Here is a 23,857-nt window from a genome sequence, read left to right as displayed (position 1 = left end):
ACATGGCAATGTCGCGCGATCGTATACATCATCTTGGGAGCTGGGCTGAAGCCGGAGTCTTGTGGGAGAAAGGGTATTGTTTGGCTATTTGGACCATATCAAAGGGAATAATGGGAATAGGAATTGGTCATGGAATTTGAACGGAGCAACAGGAAGCGTCCCAAACCCTCCCTCTCTGCCCTGAGTTTTCAGGCCCCTGCAATCTGGAGCTTACATGCAGATAAGTCCTGTTTGCTTTGAAAGCTGGCATTCCGTTCCTTCCTCAGCCCAGTTCCAGCCTTTTTGAAATAGAAAACAGCCCCCTCTCTTTCAGCAACTTGTCCTGTCTTCGTTCCCCCTAACCCCCTAACTTCAGGAGTGTGAGCCCCCTTCCCCCAAATGCAGAGGGAATAGACGTAATCCCCATATCCTTCTGGAGCACAGGTCTCCAGCTCCAGGAATTTGGACGAGTTTGGACTGATGAGCTTCCCAGCTCTGTGCAACTGGGTCCCCCAGCAGAAGCAAAGAGACAGCCTGCAAATGCCAGCAATGCACATCTGATTATACAGCACAGTCAGAAACCTGCACACAACAATGTACTCTTAGTTTGGCCTCTAGATTTTTATAAACTCAGTGATGTATGGAAACAGAAGTATGTCTTATTGGTCTATGTGGGTTTGCCTGCATATGATGAAAGTATATGTCTTTGAATGGCAAGATATGGTGATCTGTATTTTGGTCTTATGTCCGTTGAAGCAGACACACACGACTCTGATTTGACAGTCACTTTTTAGGACTCTCTACATCCTAAATTAACAATAATTGTAGAGCATTTGGCTGGGAAAGAGAAAGAACTACCATATTCCTCTGAGATAAGCAGCCTCTACGCTGCTCAGAATAGGATACCGCAATATTACGGACCTCACAGCTCACTTAGTTCCCCTCTCCTCTTTCTCCTCTTTCTCCTCTTTCTCCTCTTACTCCTATCCTCTTTCTCCTCTCCTCTCCTGTTTCTCCTTTCGTCTTTCCCCTCTTTCTCCTCTCCTCTCCTCTTTCTCCTCTCTTCTCCTCTTTCTCCTTTCGTCTTTCCCCTCTCCTCTTTCTCCTCTCCTCTTTCTCCTCTCCTCTTTCTCCTCTCCTCTTTCTCCTCTTTCTCCTCTCCTCTTTCTCCTCTCCTCTCCTCTTTCTCCTCTTTCTCCTCTCCTCTTTCTCCTTTCGTCTTTCCCCTCTCCCCTTACTCCTCTCCTCTTTCTCCTCTCCTCTTTCTCCTCTCTTCTTTCTCCTCTCCTCTTTCTCCTCTCCTCTTTCCCCTCTCCTCTTTCTCCTCTTTCTCCTCTTTCTCCTGTCCTCTTTCTCCTCTCCTCTTTCCCCTCTCCTCTTTCTCCTCTCCTCTTTCTCCTCTCCTCTTTCTCCTCTCCTCTTTCTCCTCCTCTTTCTCCTCTTTCTCCTCTCCTCTTTCTTCTCTTTCTCCTCTCCTCTTTCTCCTCTCCTCTTTCTCCTCTTTCTCCTCTCCTCTTTCTTCTCTTTCTCCTCTTTCTCCTCTCCTCTTTCTCCTCTTTCTCCTCTCCTCCTTCTCCTCTCCTCTCATCTTTCTCCTCTCATCTTTCTCCTCTCCTCTTTCCCCACTCCTCTCTCTCCTCTCCTCTCCTCTTTCTCCTCTCCTCTCCTCTTTCTCCTCTTTCTCCTCTCCTCCTTCTCCTCTCCTCTCATCTTTCTCCTCTCCTCTTCTCTTTCTCCTCTTTCTCCTCTCCTCCTTCTCCTCTCCTCTCCTCTTTCTCGTCTCCTCTTCTCTTTCTCCTCTCCTCTTTCTCCTCTCCTCTTTCTCCTCTCCTCTTTCTCCTCTTTCTCCTCTCCTCTTTCTCCTCTCCTCTTTCTCCTCTCCTCTTTCTCCTCTTTCTCCTCTCCTCTTTCTCCTCTCCTCTTTCTCCTCTTTCTCCTCTCGTCTTTCTCCTCTCCTCTCCTCTTTCTCCTCTCCTCTTTCTCCTCTCCTCTTTCTCCTCTCCTCTCCTCTTTCTCCTCTCCTCTTTCTCCTCTCCTCTCCTCTCCTCTTTCTCCTCTCCTCTTTCTCCTCTCCCCTTTCTCCTCTCCTCTTTCTCCTCTCCTCTCCTCTTTCTCCTCTCCTCTTTCTCCTCTCCTCTTTCTCCTCTCCTCTTTCTCCTCTTCTCTTTCTCCTCTCCTCTTTCTCCTCTTTCTCCTCTCCTCTTTCTCCTCTTTCTCCTCTCCTCTTTCTCCTCTCCTCTTTCTCCTCTTTCTCCTCTCCTCTTTCTCCTCTCCTCTCCTCTTATGTTTGGGAGCCCTTTGGTTTTCCTTGATGCAGCTGGGATTTTATTCCCACGTGCCGGTGTGTATATTGTGTGTGTGTGGTTATCTGATTTTATTCCCATGTGCCGGTGTGTATATTGTGGTTGTGTGTGGCTGTGAATGTGAATGTGTTCATTTGTCTGTCAGGTGACTCAGGACCACACTGTCTCTTGGGAAGGTTTTCCATGAGTCATCAATCCCACCTCTCCCTCTCACGGCACACACACATAAATGTCTCCTGCCCCGGGTCCATGGCCCCCACTCTTTCCTTGCGACCCCTTCATTGTAAATACCCCGTCTCCCCATCCTCACTCCTCCAACTTACCTCCCCATCTCGTTCCCAATACCTCTTCAGCTCTTTCTCTCCCAACGTCTCTCCCTCCCTGGCTCCATGTACTGTGTATGACACCTTTCTGCCTTTCCTGGCACCTCTGTGCCCATTAACCCCCCCCCCCCCCCCCTACAATACAGTACAAAGACAGCAGGCTGTGTTGTCACCCCCTACAGTACAGTACAACACCACACAGACAGACACACACTTATTCTCTTCTATAGTATGTCTCAGCATCTATAATTAGTCCCGTACATGCATGAAGAGAAATGTAATTTCCCTCCTGGCACGCTGTTTGACTGCCTCGTGGATCCCAGTGCCTCCCCCATTGCCTTTCCTTATGGCCCCATTCTTTACTACAGCCGATGACACTTTTATAGAGCTCCAGAAAGTTTGGATGTTACAGCTTTACCTGGCCAATTTGATGGATTTTCTTCCCCCCTTAAGTTCTCTAGGGGATTGATGGCCAGAAAGGAGCAGAACACAGGATAATTCTAGTCTCTTGTCTCTGATTGCTGACATCACAAGGTTGATGTCAACTACCCCATCCATGCCGGGTAGTGTCCCTGTTACACCAACTTTTCCCTGGTGGCGTCGCCACATTGTTTACTTGGTAATTGCTCACATGTAGCACGTTACTGAAGAACACAGCTGTTATTTTGATGGAGCAGCTGCTTAACGTAGTTAACCAGAATTGCAACTTCTCCGTTTTGGACAGAGGGCCCTCTGAGAGTTGTGGTTGTGCGTGAAATAAATAAACAGCATAATTTCATAAAACGGGCCTACATAGGCCAACAGATGTTGACCCTAAGTCAACCCAGCTCAAAACAGAAAGCCTGTCCATCACACCCAATTGAAAATCTTCTCAAATCACATTTAGTGTTCGTCGTTGGCCACAGCAGCACGACTGCGTCCGTCTGCTTCAAATAACTTCCGATGACCAGTCCAGATCATAAATAAAGTGTCTGCTATGAAATGGCACATATTACACCTATATATTTCGCTATCATTTAAATCAATGAGCTTTTAACCCTTGCTCCTCCGAACCACTGAGTCTACTGTAATTCACCATGACTCAACAAAACTCAATTTATTATCCGCTCCTGGTCAGCTGACTCGACAGAAGAATATTGTCTCTGACTAGAATTCTGAGGGTCATATTAATTTAGCGCTTGAGACGACTGAGTGTTCAGCTCATGAATTGAGCGCCGAGATAACAAAGAACAACTGTTGCACGGCAGAACCATGAGCGAACAGAGACAACGTACCGTGTGCCCTACATACAGTCGCTTATACTCCACCACTGGACCGGTCTCTTTAGACTACCAAGCTTACCTCTCTTGACCGAACACTTTCAGTTTATTCTATGTGCCTGTGTGTATATTTCTGGGGGACTGTATGAGTTTGTCTATGTGTGTTAGTGTGTGTTCCACATGCGCGTGCCGTCCCCCTACCCAGCGGTTTCCATTAGGATCGTGGGCTTGTCCAGCCCTCCCTCCCTGCTCCCTCCCTGACACAGAAGAAGCCCTTTGTTGTCTGAGAGAATAAGGAGGTGGCAGGAGAGAAGAGTCTGGGCTGTGGCCCACTATGGGCTGCTGGGCCTCTCTGATCCAGGGGGAACATGGACTCAGCTGGTCCTCTGACAATGGCCGCTGCCCGCTCTGCCTCTGGATGGACAATGGCGCGGCCTCTCTGTCGCTGATGCGCGCCCCCGTTGTTGTGGTCCCTAGCGGTCATCGTCCCTCTCTCTCTCTCTCTGTATTTATTTGTGTTTTTGTAGCCCCCCCCCCCCATCCCCCTTGCCTCCAAAACTGACCCCATCTGTGACCCTGTCAACTGTTGAACATCCCAAGGTTGCCCCCCCCTCTCCCTCCCTCCCCACACGCATACTGTGTGTTCAAGAGTACAGTGTGTGCGTGTGTGCGTTCAATTGTTCAGTAGGTTGACCGTTTCCCTCGTCACATCCTTGACACAGATTCCAGGGAAGTTTGATGAGGTCATAAACACTGCGCTGTGAATTTGCTTATCTAAAACAGCAATCTCACAAATCCAATGTTACCTAGTGATTTTCCCAGGATCACTTTGTGTGTTTTTGGGATTGTGACATCAGTTATCTCAAGTTAGTAGAGCTATAAGCTGTCAGCTCAGATGGTAGAGCTGAGGAACCTATGGCAGTGGGTGGAGATTTACAACAGTTCAATTGTTGTATTATTGTTTCTAGTAAATTTAGCTAGCTAGCTTTCTGGATAGCCAATAATTGTTTGGAATCCTATCTTGCGTCACGCCTATAATTTTGAGATAGGACATAACGGCCAGCCAGATGGGACCAGTCGGCTGGAATTGTTAATAGGAATCAACTATAACGGCTCGACTGACGTCTGCATGGTTCTGTGGATTGGATCTATGTGTCAGGTTTCAGGTAAGACCCAAGTGCGGACTGTGTTGAAGTAACAATGTTTATTGTAACAACAGGGGCAGGCAAACGACAGGTCAAATCAGGCAGGGGTCGATAATGCAGAGAAGTGGCAAAGGTACAGGACGGCAGGCAGTCTCAGGGGCTGGCAGAGTGGTCAGGCAGGCGGGCTCAGAGTCAGGACAGGCAAGGGTCAAAACCAAGAGTACAAGAAAAAGAGAGACTGGGGAAAAACAGGAGCTGAGAAAACGCTGGTTGACTTGAACAAACAAGACGAACTGGCACAGACAGACGGAAAACAAAGGTATAAATACCCAGGGGATAAGTAGGGAAGATGGGCGACACATGAAGGGGGGTGGGGACAAGCATAAGGACAGGTAAAACAGATCAGGGCATGACACTATGAGTTCAACAGCATAAGAGACACTTGATCAATGAGTTCAACAGCATAACAGACACTTGATCAATCAATCAATCAAATGTATTTATAAAGCCCTTCTTACATCAGCTGATGTCACAAAGTGCTGTACAGAAACACAGCCTAAAACCCCAAACAGCAAGCAATGCAGGTGTAGAAGCACGGTGGCTCGGAAAAACTCCCTAAAAAGGCCGGAACCTAGGAAGAAACCTAGAGAGGAACCGGGCTATGAGGGGTGGCCAGTCCTCTTCTGGCTGTGCCGGGTGGAGATTATAACAGAACATGGCCAAGTTGTTAAAATGTTCATAGATGACCAGCAGGGTCAAATGATAATAATCACAGTGGTTGTCGAGGGTGCAACAGGTCAGCACCTCAGGAGTAAATGTCAGTTGGCTTTTCATAGCCGATCAATGAGTTCAACAGCATAACAGACACTTGATCAATGAGTTCAACAGCGCAACAGACACTTGATCAATGAGTTCAACAGCACAACAGACACTTGATCAATGAGTTCAACAGCACAACAGACACTTGATCAATGAGTTCAACAGCACAACAGACACTTGCATTAGAATAACAAAGTTCAGAGCATGATAGTTAAGCTGACTGCAGAAAATGAACTTTAGAGTGGATGCCTGGAATTAGAACACACAGTCATTTGTACTGGATTTTACGCGTATGATTAGACTCGTGGTGGTTTTGATTAGAGTCATATAAACGTTTGTTTAACTAGGAATAGAGCTTTATCTCGTATGGCCTTAATGAGCCGCATTATGGTTTTGTTTCGAGTAACTGTTTTATGGAAAAGGAACACATCCGTTACTTAAACTGTACATCCCTAAAGAAAAGTACAGGCCTGAACTAAGTAAAAAAATATACAACTCAAGGCTGTAGTCAGTGAAAAATGCACATCTAGTGCAATTTTATTTCGCTAACACAAACAGGCATAGAGTGACACAGTTACACATACACTGACACAATCACACACAGCCACACAGAGCACACACAGAGCACACACAGATGCATGCCCATGCCCATGCGCACACACACATGCACATACACACACGCTCTGAAGCAGCTGTTCTGTCCCGTAGCTGTGTTCTGTCAGCGCGGAGGTTGGTGTCTGTCTGTCGGCCGTGTCAGATAGCATAGCTGAGCTGAAAGAGCTCTCGGATGCACCTGGAGCAGCGGCGTGAGAGATGCGACCGAAATGTGCCTCTGACGGGCTATCCTTCATAATGATGTACCAGGAACATTCCAGAGTGCTCAGAGAACATTACAGTACACACAGTTGGACAAGGGGGCTTGGGGGTGGCTGCTACGCTTCACGCTTCAGCAAAGTCCCTCTAACCTCACTGGAACCTCAGAGTTAACCAGATGTTGCCCCCCCCCCCCCCCCACAGACAAACACTATTAGAAACTACACTTAGGAGGTTTTGTGGGGGAAGCAAAGTTAATTCTTACCACAATTCAGGAATTTCCCAGCAAACAAGCGGTGGAGCCAAGAAAATGTATATGGGGTAGACCCACAGGGCCGAGTGGTGTATTCTGTATTCTGAAGGATTCATCGTAGTGCTTACAGGAAGAGACGTGGCTTTTAATTAGGTAATACAGTACTGGAAACAGGCCCTGGAAATGAAATGGGGGAGTTGGGGTGAGAGAATTTTTTGAGGACATGGCTTGGAATAGCTCCAGGACAATTTCTTAATTTCTTATGGTTGCAAAAAGTCCAGAACAGATCATTGAACTTGGCTAATGAAGTAACGTTTGTGTTCCATCGCAGACATGAACCATTATGATAGATGGAGAGAGGCCTATGTGGCCTGCGTCATGCCAACACAAACACAAAGACACAGTTCTTTGTTCCCAATATTGAGGCTTTCAATTTGAACTCCTACACAACCCACAGAAAGGTCTTCAGTTGGAGGACAATGACAGATTAGAGGGATTGCTTCATCCCCAGTAGATGAAGCCCTTTCCTTGCTCTGTCATGCTGTGGAATTCTTGGCAAAACAAGCAAGTTAGAAGAGTTCAAACAGAAATGTCAAATTTCGGTGTCAAGAACATTTCCCTCCGATATTGGACTTGGACTACCCAATTCGCTGCCACTCGCCGTACTTCCTCAATGATGTTTCGGCTGTGGAGAAAGTGACGGCCGGGGCAGGTGCCGAGGAAGCCAGGGAAGCTGTCTCCCGGACATAAACAAACACCTCACATCTACTGTAACATGAAGCTCTGAACCTTCCATTGTCCCAGTCTGTAATCCCCAGATATTTTAGGATGACTTCCATCATTCCTGTTCCCAACAACTCTAAAGCTTCAAGCCACAGTGACTAATGCCCTGTGCTCACATCTGCAATCATGAAGTGCTTTGAAAGGCTGGTTATGGCACACATCAACTCTAGCTCAGCGTTTAACACCATTGTCCCTTCCAAGCTCGTCACCAAGCTTAGGACCCTGAAGTGAACACCTCTCTCCGCAACTGGATCCTGGACTTCCTGACGGGCTGACCCCAGGTAGTGAGGCTAGGCAACATCACCTCCGCCACGCTGACCCTCTACATGGGGGCCCTACAGGGGTGTATGCTTCAGTGGCGGTCAGTGCTCTTTAAGATGAGGGAGGACAATTAATTTTTCATGAGCATGACCTTATTTCTATTACAGCATATTGGATGACTCTCATCCAAAATGCAGGTATGTTTACCCCCTGATCACGTGTGAACACAGTTCACCCTCATAACAGTTCCTTCTCTTCCCTTCGCTTGTGGTCTTCAATGCACAACACATCAGCTGTATGTGACCAGGCGAAAAAACCTTTCCAAGCCAAACCATATCATAACCGCTACACACAGCCTACATCGTTTTCACCATGTTAGCTAAAGTAACATCATAGTCAGCACAGCTAATAGAACTAAAGTGTTAGTAAACCTGCTACAATCATGCAGTAACGTTAGTATACAGTCAGTAAGCAGTTACACCGGTGGGCTACGGTGGCAATAAATTAGTAATACCAAAAGCTTACCTTGACTTGGAAGAGTTTCAGTGTTGTTGGAAAGTCATAGCCAGCTAGCTAGCATAGCATCCCTCTGTTTCATTGGGCTAAACTAGCTAGCTGCATTTGCTAGCTAAGTAAGTGAAACTGAAAGTGAAAAACCATGACAATCTCTCTTTCTCTCTATTTCTCTCTCGCTTCTCCTTCATTTTGGAAGAAATACATGTCTTCCAACCTGTTCAACTATCTCTCTCTTTGAGTCAACTACTCACCACATTTTATACACTGCAGTGCTAGCTAGCTGTAGGTTATGCTTTCAGTACTAGATTCATTCTCTGATCCTTTGATTGGGTGGACAACATGTCAGTTCAGGCTGCAAGAGCTCTGATATGTTGAAGGACGTCCTCCAGAAGTTGTCATAATTATTGTGTAAGTCTATGGAAGGGGCTGAGAACCATGATCCTCCTAGGCTTTGCACTGAAGTCAATTTACCCAGAGAAGGACGGAAGCTAGCTGTCCTCTGGATCCTCACTACTCTGGACGGTTCTGACTTAGAATATGTGGACAACTACAAATACCTAGGTGTCTGGTTAGACTGTAAACTCTCCTTCCGGACTCACATTAAGCATCTCCAATCCAAAATTAAATCTAGAAACGGCTTCCTATTTCGCAACAAAGCATCCTTCACTCATGCTGCCAATCATTGCAGTCTATCACAGTGCCATCCATTTTGTCACCAAAGCCCCATATACTACCCACCACTGCGACCTGTACGCTCTTGTTGGCTGGCCCTCGCTTCACACTCGTCGCCAAACCCACTGGCTCCAAATCAAATCAAATCAAATCAAGTTTATTTTATATAGCCCTTCGTACATCAGCTAATATCTCGAAGTGCTGTACAGAAACCCAGCCTAAAACCCCAAACAGCAAGCAATGCAGGTGTAGAAGCACCAGGTCATCTACAAGTCTTTGCTAGGTAAAGCCCCGCCGTATCTCAGCTCACTGGTCACCATAGCAGCACCCACCCCAATAGCACGCGCTCCAGCAGGTATATCTCACTGGTCACCCCAAAAGCCAATTCCTCCTTTGGTCGCCTTTCCTTCCAGTTCTCTGCTGCCAATGACTGGAACGAACTGCAAAAATCATTGAAGCTGGAGACTCATATCTCCCTCACTAGCATTAAGCACCAGCTGTCAGAGCAGCTCACAGATCACTGCACCTGTACATAGCCCATCTGTAAATACCCCATCCAACTACCTCATCCCCTTACTGTATTTATTTATTTATCTTGCTCCTTTGCACCCCAGTATCTCTACTTGCACATTCATCTTCTGCACATCAATCACTCCAGTGTTTAATTGGTATATTGTAATTACTTCGCCACCATGGCCTATTATTGCCTTACCTCCCTTATCTTACCTCATTTGCACACACTGTATATAGACTTTTTCTATTGTATTATTGACTGTATGTTTGTTTACTCCATGTGTAACTCTGTGTTGTTATATGTGTCGAACTGCTTTGCTTTATCTTGGCCAGGTTGCAGTTGTAAATGAGAACTTGTTCTCAACTAGCCTACCTGGTTAAATAAAGGTGAAATAAATGAAAATAAAACACCAAAATAGTGTGTTTTAATCAGTTATTTGGTGACGTGATTATATTTAGTATAGTTGTATCTAAAATTATAACTTTTTAAATGTTATACCATTTAAATTTTTATGAAATTCACTGAGGAGGACGGTCCTCCCCTTCCTCTTCTGAGGAGTCTCCACTGGTGTGCTTAGTCCCCTCCTGTACTCTCTGTTAAAGTTTTCTGACAACATGACGGTGGTAGGTCTGATCACCAGTGATGATGAGACAGCCTACAGGGAGGAGGTCAGTGACCTGGCAGTGTGGTGCCAGGACAACAAACTCTCCCTCAACGTCAGTAAGACCAAGGAGCTGATCGTGGACTACAGGAAAACGCAGCGGCGAGCACGCCCCCATCCACATTGACAGGGCTGTAGTGGAGCGGGTTGAGAACTTCAAGTTCCTCAGGTTCTAAATCACTAAGGACTTAAAATGGTCCACACACACGTGCACAGCCCTAAGGAGGTTGAAAAGGTTTGGCATGGACTCTCACATCCTCAAAAAGCTCTACAGCTGCACCATTGAGAGCATCTTGACTAGCTGCATCGCCACTTGGTATGGCAACAGCACTGCCCTCGATCGCATGGCGCTACAGAAGGTGGTGCGGACAGCCCAGCACATCACTGAGGACGGGCTCCCTACCATCCAGTACCTCAATATCAGGCGGTGTGAAAGGAAGGCCCGGAAAAATCGTTGAAGACTCCACCCACCCAAGCCATAGATTGTTCTCTCTGCTTCCGCACGGCAATCATTACCGGTGCATCAAGTCTGACACACACAGACTCCTGAACAGCTTCTATCCCTAAGCCATAATACTGCTAAATAGCGAACAAAATGGTTACACAGACTATCTGAGTTGACCCTTGTATATATATATTTTTTTGTACTGTCTCTATGCACTCACGCACACTGACACTCCAACACACACATAACATGCACACACATTTATATGAACTGTACACACACACACACACACACACACACACACACACACACACACACACACACACACACACACACACACACACACACACACACACACACACACACACACACACACACACACACACACACACACACACACACACAGCTTCCAATACTCTACTCAGCAAACTGGATGCAGTCTATCACAGTGCCATCAGTTTTGTTACCAAAGCCCCTTATACCACCCACCACTGCGACCTGTATGCTCTAGTCGGCTGGCCCTCGCTACATATTCGTCGCCAGACCCACTGGCTCCGGGTCTTCTATAAGTCTATGCTAGGTAAAGCTCCCCCTTATCTCAGCTCACTGGTCACGATAACAACACCCACCCGTAGCACGCGCTCCAGCAGGTATATCTCACTGGCCATCCCCAAAGCCAACACCTCCTTTGGCCGCCTTTTCTTCCAGTTCTCTGCTGCCAGTGCCTGGAACGAATTGCAAAAATTGCTGAAGCTGGAGACTTATATTTCCCTCACTAACTTTAAACATCAGCTATCTGAGCAGCTAACCGATCGCTGCAGCTGTACATAGTCCATCTGTAAATAGCCCACCCAATCTACCTACCTCATCCCCATATTATTTTTATTCACTTTTCTGCTCTTTTGCACACCAGTATCACTACTTGCACCTCATCATCTGCTCATCTATCACTCCAGTGTTAATCTGCTAAATTGTAATTACTTCGCTACTATGGCCTATTTATTGCCTTACCTCCTCACGCCATTTGCACACACTGTATATAGACTTTCTTTTTTTTCTACTGTGTTATTGACTATACGCTTGTTTATTCCATGTGTAACTCTGTGTTGTTGTTTGTGTCACACTGCTTTGCTTTATCTTGGCCAGGTCGCAGTTGTAAATGAGAACTTGTTCTCAACCAGCTTACCTGATTAAATAAAGGCAAAATAAAAAATAAATTTAAAAAAAACACTCACACACACTCACCACATACAATCTTAATTTATGCTTAATTTATCATACATCCTGATGTCTAGTGACCTTACCCCTATACATCACTCCATCACTCCAGTCTCCCTGCACATTGTAAATATGGTATAGGAACTGACCCTGTATCATAGCTTCTTACTTTCTCATGTTCTTCTTATTTCAAATGTTTATTTCTTGTGTTTTTTTAACCTCACGTTATTTTTAGTGCCACTTTGACATTGTTCACTGCATTGTTGAGTTTAGAGTTTGCAAGAAAGGCATTTCACTGTACTTGTGCACGTGACATTAAAACGTGAACGTCGCTCCGAAAGACTTCCTGTCTGCCAGCGCCACAGCCCTGGTCCCTCTCCTCCACAGCGCATGCTCAACACACTGCTATAGAACCAGAGAAGAGCACATTCTTGTTTCACAGCCAAACATTACATACGTTCTGTTTCCTCGTTTTTTGTTGTGTGTGTGGAGAAAGAAAATAATTCTTCCATGCGGCTGTGTGTGCCCTCCTCCCCTCTTATTTCCCAAACAGCATCTCTCATGTTTCAGCCTTTTAATTGCTTTGGCTCCAAGTTTTCCTTTCCCCCCCCCTCTCCCTTTCTATGCTTTCGTCTCCGAGTGAAAGGAGCGGAAGGCACTTCAGTGCTGATAAAGTCTGCTTTTGGCTTCCCTCTGTCTAAACCAAAGGGAGTGGGCTTCACTGGATTGGAATCATAGCCTGAGAAATGCCCTTTTGAATTAGAAGCTCTTGCAACTCTGGTACTTTCTCAGGTATTTGTTCTGTGTCTTTGTTTAAGAGGCCTCAGAAGTGACACCCAACCAGTAGAGAGAATGTATCCTTGGAACATCCACTGTGTCGTGTAAAAGTGGTTTAGAACGGCCACCTGAAAGCGGTGAACAGTGAAAGAATACATTCCTAAAGTCCGTTAAAAGATAGAACCCGAGTGAAGTCATGCCCTAATTCTCTGCTGGTGCACATTGCAGAGTTACACATTACACAGTCCTTTTTTGTATTCCCATCAAAAGGACTGTGTAATGGGGTCCAATTCAGATTTACACTGTAAATGGGGGTCCAGTTCAGATTGACTTAGGTACACACTCTCTTGTGGGCAATAGATAGAAAATACGTTTCTTTGCAGAAATAATCATACTTTCATCGCAGTGCTGTCTGTCCTACAGTATGCCCTACAGTATGCCCTACAGTATGCCCTACAGTATGTCCTACAGTATGCCCTACAGTATGCCCTACAGTATGTCCTACAGTATGCCCTACAGTATGCCCTACAGTATGTCCTACAGTATGCCCTACAGTATGCCCTACAGTATGCTCTACAGTATGCCCTACAGTATGTCCTACAGTATGCCCTACAGTATGCCCTACAGTATGTCCTACAGTATGCCCTACAGTATGCCCTACAGTATGCCCTACAGTATGTCCTGTGTTGCACAATGACAACTGTATTTTGCTCATTTCTTTAATTGTTGTGATGTTTTGGTTGATTGTCCTTTACAGGTTTCCACTTCCTGTGACACCATCACACCATGCCTGAGGGGGCGGGCCGAGGCAGCCAGAGAAAGCTCAGCAACCAAGGTCAGAGGTCAACACTGATACTGTCACACCTGTGACGTTATTGTTGTGTAACGTCAGAGTATTCTATTCAACTTCCGATGTTTTAATATACTCTATGTCAATGTATGCAAAAATGAATGTACCGACTGTAAATTCATATTTACAATGTGTTTATCTTGTTTGGTTATTGTTATCTCAGCAGTTTCACACTGTAGCTACAATATAGTTAAAGATGCACTCCGGGATCTTAAGCACAATACATTTGTAACGAATTGCACAAATTGGATTCGCAACATATTACACAAAATGGATGACGTAGTACACAATTGGATGACGTAGTACACACAAAACGGGGACCACAGTTGGCTCTTGAGCACCACTTTCAAAACTACTGGCTGAAACTGTACAAGAGTTTGAGAGTGCATCTTTAATGATAAAGACTGAAAGAGCTCAGTAATGAGCTAGCATTATGAAGAGCCACTAAGGTTGATTTTTGGTGTAACATTGGAGTTCTTGTTAAGGGGATAGAATTAGAGTGCATGTTCTGTTTACTGTATGTTTGGTGGCCGCTCGCAAAGTATAATGTTGAACAATGTTTAGGGGTAAAAAGAGAATAAATCTCTCTATTCAGATTATACAGAAAAGATAGGCTACAGAGCACGCCCAAGATAAGGGTGTCCAGTTAGCATAGGAATGACAACATGTCCAAATTGTCAAATTGATGAGAGGGAAGTGGTGAGATTATGGGAGGGCACTGCACGTGACTATATTTAGGCCTTAGTCTGCCCCTCTCCCACACCCCAGTTTCTCCCAACTAAGAGAGTGCTTATATTAACGGAGTCGATCATGACTGAAAATGTTGTGCAAATGCACATACAATGTGGATTGTTTAAGGGTGTTCACTTCTCATTGGAAAGTCCTCTGTAAACATAGGGAAGTTGGAAGGTCTTAGAGTGGCCTAGCTTTGGCTCGGCATTGTGAAGGGTCACAAGGTCAAATTTATGGGATTTATTGTACTGCATTGCAGGGTCATTTATTCCAACATAGAAAATACTGTTTCCCATAATGCAAAGTATATTGTACTGCTTTTATAGGTATTTTTATGGATTCGTTTTTTCACCCTTTATTTAACCAGGAAAGCCCTTTAGTCGTTCCGGGGTCGACTATAGTTTCACTCGCTTCACGGGGTCTCCTTATATGATGTTTTCTTTCAGGTTACTAGTACAGCCTCCTAACTCATTTGTACCGTCTAAAGCATTATCTTTCACTCACTGCCTGTCCCTCAGGTGTATTTAGATCAAGTGAGAATTTTTGTTTTGCAGAATGCCCAGTGAGTTTCATCTAGATTAACACCCAGAAACACAGTGTGCTTGTTCGTCTGTACTCACGGAGCCCAGTGGAGGCCCACCAGGCTGCCCACTGTACTTTATGTCAAACACATCTCACAGAGACTCAGCCAGGGGAAAAGAGAGCTACTTTGTTGCCCTGTGACCACTGGGTCAGTGTGACTTGGCCAGTTTGTGGTTAGTCGGTCTCCCTACCTCGTTTGATGTTGCTGATGTTTTGGAATCTGCAAATGACCCTTCAAAGTCCAGTTAACGCGTCTCTCATTGAGCTCATTTGCACTTTCCCCCTGTCGCCCCTAGCAACTGCACCGAAGTCAAGCGTGTTCTCAGCTAAAAACAGTGTGTTGTTGATCCCAACCACATCCTCTGGTGGGTTGTCAGGTGCAGGCCTCGTTCTACACACAACAGGCTGTACTGTTTTTGTCAGTTAGCAGAAGATCATCTTCCCCCTAAACTGTGTCATCGGTTTACTTTCTCTTTCCCAATATCAGACCTCAGGATAAGACCCAGATGCAGACAGTTCGAAGTAACAAAAGTTTATTGCAAAAACAGGGGGCAGGCAAACGACAGGTCAAGGGCAGGCAGAGGTCGGTAATCCAGAGCAGAGTCCGAAAGGTACAGAACGGCAGGCAGGCTCAGGGTCAGGGCAGGCAGAAAACTAGAAAACAGGGACTTGAGAGAAAACAGGAGTACGGGAAAAATGCTGGTAGGCTTGATGAGACAAGACGAACTGGCAACAGACAAACAGAGAACACAGGTATAAATACACAGGGGATAATGGGGCTGATGGGCTACATCTTAAGGGGGGTGGAGACAAGCACAAGTATAGGTGAAACAGATCAGAGTGTGACACTCAAAGCCCGTCTTTGACACACACACACACATCTGACTTGAAACTCCCCCAAATAACCAGTATTCTAAAACACCAAATAAGGCGAATGCAACATGAAAGGCCAGCATGTCCTTGTGGTTTTCTCTGCATGGTTCAGAGCTTTTTTTCACTTTCAGAAAGAGCAGAAAATAGCAGCTGTGCCAAGCTCTCACCTCTTGTCTGCCCTTGCTTCATAAGTGGGTTGCACCCTGACATGTACTAAAACAGGAAATCTAAAAAATACTGTATTTTGCTCTCTCTCTCTCTCTCTCTCTCTCTCTCTCTCTCTCTCTCTCTCTCTCTCTCTCTCTCTCTCTCTCTCTCTCTCTCTCTCTCTCTCTCTCTCTCTCTCTCTCTCTCTCTCTCTCTCTCTCTCTCTCTCTCTCCCTCACTCTGCATGTCTCTTGCTAACACTGACAGTTCCTGTCTCTGTAGTCTGTACAGTCAGACTCACAAAGTGCTCTAGGCAGGCCATTGCCAGATGAACGAGGTGAGATGGAGGTGTGCTGTCGGGGGGAAAAAACAATCTATTGTAGTAACTGTTAGTTGAGTTGGAGTGTGGTTGACGTAACTGAGTTTGGTTCAATGCCGGGCGGGCGGTGGATCCAGGCCAGAGGGTTCAGTGTGGGGTGTGGAGCTGGCTGGTCAGTGGTCTGAGAACTCTGCCTGTATGGGACTGTCTGGGAGCTGAGCCCAAGTGTGTCAGTAGCAGCAGCAGTGTGGTGAATTAGTCGTTGACAGGGACATGGCTGTGGTTTGGATCCGGTAGTTTAAACAGGCTGACCTCATGCGTTCTGGAGGGCAGGAGAGAGGCTGAACTCACTGTTTAGCAGGTAGGTGACTGTTTCTGTTTGCTGGCGTAGGTCTCTAATGGGTTATAACCATCAGTAGATGAAGGCATGCCCCTTTTGGCACTGCAGGAGACTGTTAGTACTGGTGATTGAGTTAGTGGGGCTGTCCTTAGCCCTCATTGGACCATTACTGGATAAATGGAAATAGTAGAGTGTTCAAGGCACTGACCAGTGTGCATATGCTTTATTTTACAGTAATATTTACCTGATTTGACTTTCTGGTGACATGGTCAATTGTTATTACACAATTCTGACCTAATAACTCATTCTTGTTTTTATGGTATTAATGGTACTGTTCACCATTTTGTAGCAGGTAGTTAACAATACTGTGTTTAATTATTATATACTGTGCCAGAAAGTACCCATTGCTGCCACGTAATGTCTTAGCAAATACTAGGGAAATGGCAGCTGCAACAAATATACCGCCGTTTTTAAACTGTGTGGTTCCAGCACTGAATGCTGATTGGCTGACAGCCATGGTATATCAGACCGTATACCACAGGCGTGACAAAACATTTATTTTTACTGCTCTAATTACGTTGGTAAACAGTTTATAATAGTAATAAGGCACCTTGGAGGTTTGTGATATATGGCCAATATACCACGGCTAAGGGCTGTGTCCAGGCACTCCGCAATGCGTCGTGCATAAGAACAGCCCTTAGCTGTGGTATATTGGCCATATACCACACCCACCTCGTGCCTTATTGCTTAAATATACAACTATGGTTATTAGGTAGGTTAGTGTGCACAGGAATTGTCACCTCAGATATGGCTTTGGCCATATATCCTGTGCTAGCACAATATGTTAACATGTTTAACCCTGATTGCGGCAGTATTGTTCAGTGTGTGACCTGTATCCACTCCAGACCTTTTTGGGCTCTCTGTCAGACGTTCTCTCTGATCTCATCTCAGCCCAGATGTCTGTGTTTTGGTGGGCTGTCTTAAACATTTTGACGCCAGGGGAAAATACTGCAATTGTATATGCCTACCATGGAGCAGCTTTGGTGATACGTCAAGTGTTCCACTTGAGCCCACATGGGTGTCTTGAGTTGAATTCATTATACTCTTACGACTCAATTGCCAGTTTCCCCCCCAAAATATGTGATTACGGTGACATTACTGTATAAAAAATAATTAGTTGAATCAACAAAATCCTACTCATGCTAGTAGCCCAGATTGGCTACACTCTTAGAGAAAAGGGTTCTACCTGGAACCAACAAGGGTTATTCAAAGGGTTCTCCTATAGGGATAGCCGCAGAACCCTTTTAGGTTGTAAATAGCACCTTTTTCTCTAAAAGTGTTAGTTTTTCTGAATGGGAGTGTTGGGAAACAACAGCTACCGCCCCAGCTTCAGGGTGAGGATAAAGACAATGACAGGTATCATCCTTGACTAAAGCAGTAAATATAGCACTGCGTATGCCCATGGAAACTCTATCCATATACACATACTGCAAGTTTATAGTCTGTGTTAGCCTCGAATAAGGTAATTCCCAATTGGGCAGCCATGAGGTGGATACTCTTCATGGAAAACCACTCAGATTGGTTGTAAAAAATGTCTGCAATTAGAAAGTATAATAAGAGTTTGGAGCAATTATACTGATTAATCCATTTTTCAATATAATTATTGGTTAACGATGCATCTGCCCTTTTGCAGTCAAGAGTCTTAACATAAATATCCAATGTGTTTATGGGATAAGGGCTATTTGACCTCATTTTAACCCATTGTAAAAACAAAACAATAAAAAAAAGGAATTGAATCCTTGTTTATAATACAATTCATTTTGATAGGATAGCTTATCATAATTGACCTTTTTGTTTCCCAAAGTGCTAAGATTTTTTTATGCACAGTGAGTCTCACCCGGCATCTTACTAAACAGATTACCACCAGTCAAGCATCCACATCTATGTATAGTTGGAGGGCATATTTTGCTGTCTTTCTCTTTTCTCTCTACTGAAGCCAAGTCATTTTCCGTCCATATAAGACTGGAGTCATTCTACTGCTTTTCTTGGAACCAGGCCAACGTAGATAAACACTGCCCTTCAAGTAGCTCACGAGTTTGCTTAAATCAAATTCGGGACAATTCATTCGGCCAAAATGCTTTAGAATCTTGTGTGAATGCCCTCGAGCAAGGAAACCATAGTGAATGTCTACAACAGCTAGCTAATGGTTAAATGAAGCTTCTGATAGATGGGGGTACACACCACGGTCACAGACGCACAATCCTGGCTCATTGCGATTCATAGTGATTCATGATTACTTGGTGGAATATGGGTAACATTTGAACAAAAAAGCAGTGGCCCTTGGTTCTGCTGAAGATTATGTAGCTAAATAAGGAGTTGTTGTTTTCGTTGTCGTCGTTTAAGGGTTAGTGAGCTAGCGAGGCAAGTACCAGTCGTCTGAATTGAACAATTATGCCACAGTTGGCAGTTATGGATTGTTCCTCTCGGTTGGCCCTCCCTTTCTAAAGTGGGCAGCCATTGTAGCACCACCACTTCTAAATTATACTCTCAACACAGCGAAAGTCTTTTTTTGTAGCCTGGGCTTATTTCATGCTCATTTACCGTGACAACCAGTCTATTTTCTTTCCAATTGTTCGATTTCAGACAGAACCGTTCTCTGTCTAGTGTTCTGTTCCCTGTGTTTAATTGGCCTTGCCTGACAACGCTGAGATTGTCCCAGTAAAGGGGGTCACTGGGACCTCAGTGAATCTACTCCACCGACCGGCGGATAAAGCTGGGGGGGGGGGGGGGGGGGGGATTGGTCTCTCTGTTTCCTGTCAGCCCTGATTTGGCTTTGTGTGTTTTTGCATAAAAGTGCAGGAGGTTGCCAGAACAAGAAGATTGACGGCGCGATTGTAGCAACCAAACTGTGAGAGTTGTTCTCGTAGTTGCACCTTTTTTTGACACCCCTTGTTTCCTGCATGGCAGCTTTGTGGAGCTTTGTGGTCATGTTCAGAGGAGCACAAAGTAAGCTGTTCCGTCAGCCTGTTCTGACGTTCATGGCAGAAATCAACCTGCACATTAGTCTTGTAGTACTGTAAGTCTTTTGTCTTATTGTTCCCCAAGAGAAGAAGTGTTCTGGCACCTATTTCCCAACTGCTGATGGTTGGTTGGAATAGTTTGTGTTGATTTATGTTGACATGACATTGACTGTCTCCTCCTTTTCTCTCCTCCTTTTCCCCATCTTCTCCCTTCATCCCTCACCCAGCTGCCAAGCGCCCCTCCTCCGTGTCCTCCCTGAGCAGCATTGTGGGTAGGATGGCCTCGTCGGAGCGCGCCTCCCGCGGGAGCTGCACCTCGGTCAACACGGTGTGCTCGGACAGCGACCGCACGGCCAGCCTCAGCTCCTCTGCCTCCTCCGCCTCCCTGCAGGACGTACACTCTTCCTCCTCCTCGCTGCCCTACGGGGCCGTGCCTGCCTACCCCTCCTCGCCGCAGCGCAACGGCTCCGACATCAGCCTGGACCTAACCCCTCTCTCCCAGCTCCCAGCGGGGGCAAACCCTGCCACTGCCGCGTCCCCGCCCAAGCTGTCTCGCTTGGAGAGGGTGGCGCTGGAGATAGTGGAGACGGAGCAGGCGTACGTGAGGGACCTGAAGAGCATCGTAGAGGTAAGAAAGAAATCCTCCTCTCCCCTTCCCTCCCCTCTCCTCTCTTTTCCTCTCCTCCTGTCCTCAGTACAGTCTGTGTGTCTCCTCTCTGAGATATGGCCTGCTGCTGGTACTGGGCTGAGGGCAGCTACACCTGGCCAGTAAATCTAGCTACGGGCATTACCACCACCATTCCTGGTACTTGGTACCATATTGACATCGAAAGAATAGGGTTTAACATGATCATCATATGGTTTACATATTGGCATGTATACAGTTTACAGTATACATATTGAGTTGATTATTTCTGAATTGGAAATACCAGAATGCCTAATGACTATAATGAAACTGGAACTCATGGATACTGTAGGTTGTGTCAGCAGTTTTTCATCCCCTTTCCACGGAAGAACTCCTCGACTCTCCCACCAGCTTCCGATAAATAAAATGTGAACAATGCTTTCATCCCCTCCTCGTTCGGTGGCCATCTTGGAGCCCCGTCTGGCCTCCCCGTGTGCCTCTGTGGCTCCATCCATCAGTGGCCAGGTGGAACGCGAGGCGGGCAAGAGGAGGGCATGGGACAGGATGAGAGCAGCAGTAAATCCAAGTCATCACTTCAAAAGGATGTTTCATACTCCTATCCGACAGGGTCAGCTGACTTGTGACAATGAGGAGTCTGTGACTGATCACTCACTCACGCTAACGCTCGCGTACGCACACACATACTCACACTCACACACACTGATACCACGCACGTGCGCGCACATTTACGTGCACGCACACACACAGATGGAGGATTCGTTTGAGAAGGAACAGAGTGTGGTCGTTCAGTCAGGGGACCTTTGGGTGGACGACAGTCAACACGTTTATCATATTGCCATTGGAAGCGGAGGGAACTAGAGGATTTAGCTGTGCCCTTTAAGGTAGGTCAGGAATCAGGAGTCTCTCTACGGGATTGAGGAGGAAAAGACAGCCTTAAAGGAATAGAGGAAGTGACATCACTTTGATGTCTCATTTTTGTTTTGGCCAGCGCTCCCTTGAAAAAGTAATTTGCATCTCTTTTCCTGGTTTAGTGTTAGGTTTAGGGTTAGGGTTAGGTTTACGTTTAGGGCTAGGTTTAGGTTTAGATATAGGTTTAGGGTTAGGTTTAGGGTTAGATTTAGGTTTAGGTTTAGGTATTGGGTAAAGGTTAGGGTAAAAGTCAATTTATACTTGATCTGAAAATGTGGTCGGAGGGTTAGGGTTAGGGTTAGGGTTAGGTTTAGGTTTAGATATTGGGTAGAGGTTAGGGTAAAAGTCCATTTATACTTGATCTGAAAATGTGGACGGAGGCGCCGTATGTGTGATGCAATTGCGGAGCTTCCAGAGGCATCCAGAGGCCAAATCAAGCTCCGTACCACATCGCCGTGCGCCTCTCAAATGTTGTAACAATGCGGAGAGCTCTGCATTGACAGGATTGGCTGACGGTAGGTGAGGGTGGGAGGCCCTGTATAAACACAAACTCAATTCCTTGACAACTTCCTTCACAACAGCTCTGCTCCGTTAAGTACAAGAAGTATGAAAGCCCTGACGCCTGCGGAGGCTGCGTTGCAGTAAATGCTGTAAATCAAATCAAATCAAATGTCATTGGTCACATACACATGGTTAGCAGATGTTATTGCGAGTGTAGCGAAAATGCTTGTGCTTCTAGTTCCGACAGTGCAGCAAAATCTAAAAAGTAATCTAACAATTACACAACGACTACCTAATACACACAAATCTAACTAAAGGGATGAAATAAGAATATATCCATATAAATATATGGATGAGCAATGACAGAGCGTCGTAGGCAAGATGCAATAGAATACAGTATATACATATGAGATGAGTAATGCAAGATGTGTAAACATGGTTAAAGTGACATTATTAAAGTGACTAGTGACCCATGTAATAAAGTGGCCAATGATTTCAAGTCTGTATGTTGGCAGCAGCCTCTCTGTGTTAGTGATGGCTGTTTAACAGTCTGATGGCCTTGGGATAGAAGCTATTTTTCAGTCTCTCGGTCCCGGCGTTGATGCACCTGTACTGACCTCGCTTTCTGGATGCACGGCCACTTCAGACGTTGGATTGACCATGCAGAGCCTTTAAGGGTTATGGTGGTGTAAGGGTTCAGGTTAGGGACATGGCTAGGGTAAAGGCTCATGGATAGTTAGTCATCTTTAAACAACCTTTTGGTTGTATTTTCTTTTTGGTTTTATTGTGAAAGCCAACCTGATGGACCTAGGGTTAGGGTTGAGGTGCAAGACAGTGTGGTTCATGCAGGTCAGGTCGGTGCTGGAGTGATCTGATTAAGGGGTTCTGCCTCTGCTTTGATGTGGAGACAGAGAGGGAATGTTGCCAATGGCACTCATTAGCAAGTGGAAGTCAGCAGGTGGTGCAATCAGCACCCTGGGAGAACGGTGCTGAGAGCAGAGGGTTAAATGTGCATCTGTGTGTGCGCGGTTGAGAGAGAGGGAGAGAGAGAGGGTGGGTGAAAAGAGAGAGGCAGAGAACGTTTCTTCAGGACATGTGATGATAGGTGTGTGGGGTATGTGTTAGAATGCCTGAAATGGAACCCTAGTTCCTTTTGCTTGACAGTTCTCTTGAAGTTCAGCCTTTTACGAGCCAATAAAAAGAGCAGGCATTTGACTGAGCTAGCCTGTGCAGGGATGCCTTCCAGATCACATGTCCATACATTTGTTTTTGCGGACAGGGATTTGGGCCAGACCACGGCTGTTTTATCGATCTGTGGGCCCCTGAGTTGATGGAATGGAGTTCGCTGTTGGCTGACCCAGAGTGCTGACTGTGTGAGTTGCACATGTGATGTCTATCGGCTCGAGCGTTCATTAGGCTCAGCCTTTACCAGTTATGGAAATCTGGTTTTGATCCAGGGATGATGTCAAAGTTGCTGGTAATAAGAACCAAGTATGATGATGATTGGAGTCTGTGTGTGTGTGTGTGTGTGTTTGTGTGTGTGTGTGTGTGTGTGTTTGCCTTCTGGTGTGTGTGTGTATGTGTGAGCTCCCATATTGCTCCTATAGGTCTTGAATGTGCAATATACAGTGTTTTGGAAGACACAGGAGGAGAAAGGGGGAGAGAAAATGGGGAGAGCCGGGGAGAGCGAAGCCCCCTTTCGTTCTCGCTGTACTCCTGCCAAATAGGACAGGAAATTGGGGGTGGGGGTTTGGGGGAACGGAGCGTTTTTAGCCTCTCTTTGGCTGTAACCCCCAGTTTGGGGCACATGAGGAGAAGATGGATGGGGCCCTCGCAGGCAGCACAGAGGGACAAACTCCTTTCTCCAAATTCTGACCTAGATTCTCAGACAAAGAGACCAAAACCTGCCAGGTGCTCCGGCCTCTCTCTCTCTCTCTCTCTCTCTCGCTCTCTCTCTCTCTCTCTCTCTCTCTCTCTCTCTCTCTCTCTCTCTCTCTCTCTCTCTCTCTCTCTCTCTCTCTCTCTCTCTCTCTCTCTCTCTCTCTCTCTCTCTCTCTCTCTCTCTCTCTCTCTCTCTCTCTCTCTCTCTCTCTCTCTCTCTCGCTCTCTCTCTCTCTCTCTCTCTCTTTCCTTCTCTCTTTCATTCTAGCTGTCTTTCTTCCTTTCATAGTGAAACATTTATCTCTTTCTCAATTTC

At 45.9% G+C, this 23,857-nt stretch overlaps 1 protein-coding gene across 3 annotated transcripts in view; it reads left to right on the top strand.

Moving 5' to 3' along the window:
• LOC139547792 (pleckstrin homology domain-containing family G member 2-like) overlaps positions 1 to 23,857 on the top strand; it is a 54,963-nt gene that overhangs the window by 14,079 nt on the left and 17,027 nt on the right. The window contains exons 2-3 of one of the 3 annotated variants that reach the window (XM_071356865.1): positions 13,499 to 13,576; positions 19,832 to 20,232. In XM_071356865.1, the coding sequence (XP_071212966.1) occupies positions 13,528 to 13,576; positions 19,832 to 20,232 (450 nt within the window). In that variant the 5' untranslated portion in view covers positions 13,499 to 13,527. The other 2 variants (XM_071356867.1, XM_071356866.1) reach the window with 2 other exon arrangements.

The sequence above is a fragment of the Salvelinus alpinus genome, chromosome 21 (assembly GCF_045679555.1).
Source record: "Salvelinus alpinus chromosome 21, SLU_Salpinus.1, whole genome shotgun sequence".
NCBI classification, from domain to species: Eukaryota; Metazoa; Chordata; class Actinopteri; order Salmoniformes; family Salmonidae; genus Salvelinus; species Salvelinus alpinus.
This window is presented reverse-complemented; position numbering and strand designations above follow the sequence as displayed.